Raw genomic sequence first — 8,068 nt, 5'->3', positions numbered from 1 at the left:
TATGAGGAAGAAGACTTAGGTGAACTTGGCCTTATGGTAGACGAGGGAACCAGCGAGGTACGTCTTCCTACTTGTCCTAACTGTTATAAACTACAAGATTTTGTAAATATTGCTCCTGCAGATATTAAAAGAGTTATAAATGAACTTAGAAAGATCCAAAAAGAAAAGAAAGATTGGGCCTTGAAGCTGGAAGTTTGTGAAATTGAGTGTGACATGCTTCAAGAAGAAGTTAATGAACTTCAACTTCAACTGAATGGATTACAAAAATCCACTAGTCATAGTTCTGTAAAATCAAATCAATCTGACCCTCATAATTCTTTGATTAGAACTAAACCCTCATGTATATTCGTATTATGGTAAAAATGGTCATAACACTAACCAATGCAGGAACAGAATCAGAGCAGAAAGAGGCTCTGAAAATCCCATAAATCCATCGTGTTTTTATTGTGGAAAAAATGGTCACACCTCTAACCATTGTAGGTTCAAGGACAAAAGGAGATAGGTCTGGCGACCTAAATCCTCTAGTCAAGCTAACACTCAGAAATCTAACCATTCAAGACCCAAGTAGGCTTGGGTACCTAAAAACAAGTAACTTTGTTTTGTAGGAATACCACAAGAAGAATAGAAAAGGAAAATGGTATCTTGACAGCGCGTGTTCCAGGCATATGACTGGTGACAAACAATTATTCAAAACAGTCACCAAACTAGGTGGAGGAACAATTACCTTTGGAAATAAATCAAAAGGAAACGTTATTGGAGTTGGAAAATTTCCCCTAAACTCAACATGTGATTTGGACGAAGTTTACCTGGTTGATGAACTCTATTACAATCTTCTCAGTATCAATCAATTATGTGACAATGATTATGAGGTTCGTTTTAAGAAGCATGGTTGGTTTATAGAAGATGAATCAGGTAAAGTTATTCTTTCAGGAAATAGAGACAGAAATGTTTATACTATTAGTAATATAGATAACCTTAGTGATCAAATATGTCTTGCTTCTATGATTGACGATCCTTGGGTTTGGCATAGAAAACTTGGACATGCTAACATGCATACTATTCAAAAACTTTTTAAACACGATCTTGTCATTGGTCTTCCAAAACTAGATTTTTTAAAAGATCATTTTACAATGCATGTCAACTAGGAAAACAAACTCGCTCATCTTTCAAAATCAAAAACATTGTTTCTACCTCTAAACCTCTTTAACTAATGCATATGGATTTGTTTGGTCCAACTAGAACTACTAGTATAGGTTGTAGGAAATATGCTTTTGTTGTTGTGGATGATTTTTCTCGATTTACATGGGTTATATTTTTAAGTCATAAAGATGAAGCTCTAAGGAATTTTGAAGTATTTTGTAAGAAGGTTCCACGAGAAAAGGGATACTACATTTCCTTTATCAGAAGTGATCATGGAGGAGAATTTGAAAATAGAGAATTTGAAATTTTTTGCAATGCTCAAGGAATCTCTCACAACTTCACTTCACCAAGGTCACCACAACAAAATGGAGTGGTAGAACGTAAAAATAGAACGTTACATGACAGGGCAAGAACCGTGATTGTGGAGAATTCTCTACCTCACCATTTCTCGGCAGAAGTTGTAAGCGCAACATGTCATATTATTAACATGTGTCTGATTCGACCAATCCTTAAAAGGACTCCATATGAACTATGAAATTATAAGAAATCCAACATCAACTATTTTCACCCTTATGGGTGCAAATATTTCATTTATAATAATGGGAAGGACAATTTGGGTATGTTTGATCCTAAAAGTGACGAAGGTATATTTTTTGGATACTCTTCCTCAATTAGAGCATATAGGGTTTATAATAAAAGAACCTGATGCATGAAAGAATCAATTCATGTAGTTTTCGTTGATACTAACCCTCACTTAAGGAATGGAAAATTTCCTGAAGATGAGGAAATTTTTATTGTCCATAAATTTGTTGTTGTAGGAAAAGATCATCAAAATGAGTCAACTGGTTGGCAAACCCAGTCAACTGAAGATCATATTGAAGATCACGAACCCTCCCAAATATATCATTCGACTAATGTGGAAAGAGAACCCTCCACAAAAACTCCAAATGAATGGAAAAGTGAACCTGGCTATCCTCACAAATTCATTATCGGAGACCCATATGAAGGAATCACTACTAGAAGATCTCAAAAGCTCAAATCACATGTGGCTTTAATTTCTCAACTTGAGCCAAAGAAAGTGGATGAAGCAATGAAAGATGTTCATTGGATCAAAGCAATGAAAGATGAACTTGATCAGTTTAAGAGAAATAAAGTGTGGGAACTAGTTCCAAAACCTTTAAACTCATCTATTGTAGGAACAAAATGGGTGTTCAGGAATAAATTGAATGAATCTGGACAAGTAGTTCAAAATAAAGCAAGGCTAGTTGTGCAAGGATACTCTCAGCAAGAAGGAATTGACTATGATGAAACCTTCGCACATTAGCAAGATCGGAATCTATTAGAATACTACTTGCATTTGCCGCTCACAAAGGATTCAAACTGTTTCAAATGGATGTAAAAAGTGCGTTTCTAAATGGCTACACCTCTGAAGAAGTATATGTGAAGCAACCTCCTGGATTTGTAAATGTCACTCTCCTAGATCATGTATACAAGCTGACTAAAGCTCTGTACGGACTCAAGCAAGCTCCCCATGCATGGTAGGTTAAGCTCTTTCCTTCTAAATCAAGGTTTCAAATGAGGTACTATAGATACAACTCTATTTATTAAGCATTCAATTTCAAGTAATCTTATTACTCAAATTTATGTTGATGATATTATTTTTGGTAGTCCTAACTCTGTTCTATGTGAGGAATTTGCTCTTTCTATGAAAGGAGAATTTGAAATGAATATGATGGGAGAATTAACTTTCTTTCTTGGACTGCAAATTGAATAGTCTCCTAAAGGGATCTTTGTTAGCCAAACCAAATAGACCAAGGAACTTATAAAGAAGTTTGGCATGGAGAATGCTAATTCTATTGGAACTCCAATGAGTCCAACAACGATGCTTAATGAAGACAGCAATGGAAAAAGTGTTGATGAAACTATGTATAGAGGAATGATTGGATCTTTATTATATCTCACTGCTAGTCGACCAGATATTATGTTTAGTGTTTTCAAGTGTGCAAGATTTCAGTTGGCTCCTAAGGAATTCCATCTTACTAATGTTAAACGTATTATAAGATACTTCATTGGTACCTCTGAACTAGGATTATGTTATGCTCATTCTAACAATTTTGCTTTAAGAGGATTTTTAGATGCAGATTTTGTAGGTGATAAGATCGACAGGAAAAGTACTAGTGGCACATGTCAACTTTTGAGAAATGCACTAGTTTCTTGGCATAGCAAAAAACAAAATTGTATTGCCTTATCAACAACCGAAGTAGAATATTTAGTTGTTGGAAGCTGTTGTACACAAGTTCTATGGATAATGCATTAGCTTCTCAACTACGATCTATGTCTAACCTCTACTCCTATATTTTGTGATAATACTAGTGCCATATGTTTGTCAATAAATTCTGTGCACATTCTAGAGCAAAGCATATAGAAATCAAGCATCACTTTATCCGTGATTATGTTGCTAAAGGTGATATTGTATTAGAGCTCATTAGTACTGAATCTCAACTTGCTGATATTTTTACAAAATCTCTGTTAGAGGAAAGATTTTTTGTTTACTATGGAAAAAGCTTGGTATAGTGCCAAATTTGTGAAACAAATCTTTTGTATCTTTCTAAAATATTTTATTTCCTTTATTATGAATGTTTAATTTTAATTTGTTGTAAGTATCATTATTACTTTTCCATCTGTACCACCGAAACATCCTTTCAGAAAAGTCACTTCCATTCTGAATTCGCCCTTTCCATTAACCAAGACGACTCTTCAATCTTCCCAATGCTCTGTTAAAAACCCTTTCTTCTTCCTTTCACTTCTCAATCTCATCAAGCAAATCTTTTCACCGTGGCAAAAAGAAATCTTCCCTCTTCCACTACAACCAGACGAAGCAGAAGGTTTCAAAAAACCCTTATCCCTAAAGAAATTATAGACCTAAAGTCATCCATGGACTCAGATTTCCTCAAAACAGACAATGAGAGTAGTGAATTTTCAGAAAATCCTCCTATTAGCCAGAAAAGGCATGAAAAAGGTCCATGGAGCAAACCCCTAAAAATCTTGCATACAAGAAAGGAAAGGTGGAAAGCATAGAATTCAGACGAGAGGACAAATTTATCTTCTATGGACCTAGTGAAAAAGCAAGGTTTGAGTCTTATAAGTCAAAATTTATGGCTTATGGACGCTTTGTAAGTCTTCCTCTTATGAAAAAACTGCATTGTGATGTGACTGATATATTTAATTTTCAACATCTTTCTTTTTTATTTGATACTATCGGGAACTCTGTTTATGAAGAGCCTGTGAGAATGTTCTACGCAAATTTGTTTGTGAATGATAAAGATGATCTGGAATCCATGGTTTTAGGCACTCGAATTGTTCTGGACTCTTATTAGTTTGAAAATATTTTCTCTGCTAAGTTTAGTGGGTTTGATATCTTTGTGCAAAATTCTTGGCCAAAAGATTTTGAAGTTTCTTTTGAAGAAGCAAAAGCCTTTCTGTCTGATAACCCTCATGATATTGGTCCCAAGAATATGAAATTTGAGCATCGTGTTTTGTCCCACATGATTGCCACTACTTTACTTCCCAGAACTGGGTCCCTTAGCACTTTATCCACTAGAGATATTTTTGTCCTTTATTGTCTTGTTAATAATAAAAGACCAGACTAGTTTGTGTAGATTCACCAATACATGCTTGAGAGTATTAGGGACATATCTTCTTCTACTGTTTGTTTACCATATGGTCTCCTTATCTCACACATTATTGACGTTATGAAGGTAGACTTGACATCTTTCTCACCCAAGCATATTACCAGCACTTAAGATAAGATAACTTTTTCAATGATGGGTTACACTTTGGGTGATGATGGATGGGTTAAGCGCGCCAAAGTTGAAAGAGTTCTAGTGCCAGTTGAAGCTCATACTGCATAATAAGAATCTCAGTTGACTGTCTCTCAAAATCTTCAGCAGATGCAACTATATCTAGATGAGGTAAAACTACTGATCATTGAGATAAAGGAACATGTGGACAAGATTAGGGAAGTTACTAAAGAGACAGGTACAGAAGTGGCCAAGATTAGGATGGATATTGAAGCCATACAGAGGCAAGGAACCAGAGCATTCAACTCTATGACAGAAAAGATGGACAAACTTGTCAAAGATGTCAAAAATTCTTATGACTCCTTCTGCACCAAAGTGATCAATACCCCCAAGTATTTCTTGGGAAAAGACTAATGTGTATTTATGTGATGATGTTGTTAAAAATAATTTTTTTTACTTTATTTTTGCTTGCTTGCTTTTGGTCTTAGAACTTATTTTTACTTAGGTCTGTATGAACCATCCTTTATGCCTCTACTATAGGCATTACCTTTGCTGCTCTAACTAGTATGTTCTTATAAATATTACTTCCTATGTTATTCAGCCTGTTTTTTTCCTTTTTGATTGATGTCAAAGGGGGGAAACAATCCAGTAGAGAAGTAAAGCATCAACCAATGATAAGTACAAAGCATCAACTCAGGGGGAGCAGGCATACTGGAAGGGAAGCAATAATAACTATAAAGCATCAACTCATGGGGAGCAGGCATAATGAAAGGGAAGTATACTTGGCTTATACTTATCTACATTTATTTACTGTTTACTCTCTCTTTATTGTCATCACAAAAAATAGGGGCATTGTTAAATCCAAATCTTAGTTTCAATGATGACAATCTATTTACATTGATTGCAAAAACCAAGGTATCAACAAAAAGAAAGGAAGTTGTCAAAAGGAAAAGAAGCTGATGATGTCTAAACCAAAGGAGATGATGCTAAATCAAAGGAGTTGATGATGTCTAAACCAAAGGAGATGATGCTGAATCAAAGCACAAGAAGCCATCAAAAAGGAAACGAAATCTGTCGTGCCCTCTCAGTCTCAATCGAAGGAGATCAAGATTATCAAACAAGGAGAGATATCAAGTGAAGATCAAAGAATATCTGGCATCTTCAATCAGCAAAGTCGAAGGTTCAAATCTCTCCGTAAAATAAAGACGTGACAAGGAAAGTCATGAACGAATCCAACCCATCTCAAGTGCAGGATTCGAGAGGTACCCTTTGGGTCAAATCTCTTAGAAGATTATGTGCCTCAAATAAAGACAAATTGCAAAGGCTCTCAAACTCTCCTATAAGAAGTCTGCTCAGTTCATAAAGAAGACTTGTGCAACTACAAACACTGTCTTCTAAGTCTCTTTACTTCTTAGCATAAACACTGTATTTTTCAGTTTACCAGTATCATAAAATATAGGAAGAGTTAGAACGCAAAAGAGAATTGTGTCAACACTCAAAATATATAGCTGCAATATTCTGTTGGTGGTGAACGAGTTAAAACCATCATTGCTATAATTATTTTCAAGATCTAAGAGAACCCTTGTGACCCAAGGGAAATTGAACATAAGTACCACACCAGTACCGAAACAGTATACAAATTTCTGTGTGTTGTTCTATTTACTATTCTTTTTGTTTATCTCTATTTGCATTCTACACGATATCTAGTCGACTAATCTCATCCTAAGTCAACTATTTTTGACAGACCACAATTCAACCCCCCTCCTTGTACTTTCATGGGTTGTGACAGAATCAAGGTAAATCTCGATAAGATAAAATCCATCGAGGATATCCCTGATTAGTTGAAAAGAGTGAAGGAAGTGCAAAGGTTGACCGACACTGTCACGACCTAAACTGGAGGGCCATGACTAGCACCCGACCATACTTGTCGAGCACCAACGTACATTTTATCTAACCTTCTTTATTATATTTTAGGGCTGACGAGATCAATATAAATGGTAGACATGGATCATGGACAACCAACAATAAAATATGATGGCATGAACATACATAACATAGGATGACCGGACAATCAAGAAACTATATATAAGGTACGAGCTACCACGCTACCATGAAAAACTAAACAACAAAAACTGGCCGACAAGGCATACGAAACTATACATGAGTCGACACCTGTCTACGAGCCTCTAAAGGAACATAAGTGTTGCAACATAACCGGAACAGGGCCCTGACATACCCATAATGTCTATAAAAAAAATGCATACCAAGACCACGACAAGTCCGGAGAAGGGATCTCGCCAATCGCTGCTGAACTGGACAGCCTACTGTGGTGGGGGAGCTGCACCTCTCTGTCTATCAGGGCCTGCAGCACGACATGCAGCGTCCACAAATAAAAGAACGCCAGTAAAAATAAAGTACTGAGTATGTAAGGCAGGGAACCATAAGTACGAACAGTAATGTAAGCAGGGATAGAGAATATACAACTTGTAACATCTGCACCTCTGAGGGATACTGACATGAAATGCATAATACATATGTATATATACATAAACTTTTAAAACATATGCCTCTGTGGGCATCACCATCATCATATCGTACCCGACCGTAATAGGCTCGGTAAAAAAAATGTACCCGGCCATCATAAAGCTCCGTAGTATCGTACCCGGCCATGTGGAGCTTGGTAAATCCTAGCTGATCAGTGGTTGCACAATAGGTGCCATACCCGGTCGACTATAGCGTGACTCAATAGAGTAAAATAGATACATATCTATAATGAATGCTCGACTCATGGAATCACGTTCTAAACCTTTCGGAGTGATGTAAGGTCGGTATCCTCTATACACATTATTAGGACTAACTTTCGCTATGAACCTTATAAGAATCAGGAAGTACCAACAACATTGATAACATAAGAATAAGAGAAGCAACATTAACATTAATCGTTCCATAAGAGAGGAAACAACGTAAGTACTGCTAGTTTCTAAGAGTAGAGTATCTTTGGAAGCCCGTTCATTACATTATGTACAATCGGAGTCGTGCAAAAGAAGGAAAGGGATAGCCTCACATACCTTGTATATACTGCCCAACCTCAAGCTATGCAAATTTCACGACTTCTTAGTCTACAATAG

At 36.3% G+C, this 8,068-nt stretch overlaps 1 protein-coding gene across 1 annotated transcript; it reads left to right on the top strand.

The window, feature by feature from the left end:
* Positions 1-2,977: 2,977 nt before the first annotated feature.
* LOC142170455 (secreted RxLR effector protein 161-like) lies at positions 2,978-3,714 on the top strand. The gene is made up of 2 exons (XM_075232370.1): positions 2,978-3,400; positions 3,514-3,714. Exons 1-2 carry the CDS (start codon positions 2,978-2,980, stop codon positions 3,712-3,714), a joined length of 624 nt encoding a protein of 207 aa, XP_075088471.1.
* The last annotated feature ends 4,354 nt before the right edge of the window (positions 3,715-8,068 follow it).

Source organism: Nicotiana tabacum, chromosome 16 (genome assembly GCF_000715075.1).
Source record: "Nicotiana tabacum cultivar K326 chromosome 16, ASM71507v2, whole genome shotgun sequence".
Lineage (NCBI taxonomy): Eukaryota > Viridiplantae > Streptophyta > Magnoliopsida > Solanales > Solanaceae > Nicotiana > Nicotiana tabacum.
The sequence above is the reverse complement of the archived record's forward strand: the minus strand, read 5'-3'. Positions and strand labels throughout refer to the sequence as shown.

Bases quoted from the DNA above. Each gene is read 5' to 3' on its own strand.
- LOC142170455 (XM_075232370.1), top strand. From the start codon at position 2,978: ATGGAGAATGCTAATTCTATTGGAACTCCAATGAGTCCAACAACGATG. The intron at 3,401-3,513 runs GTAGAATATTTA...TGATAATACTAG, and splicing joins TTGCCTTATCAACAACCGAA to TGCCATATGTTTGTCAATAA.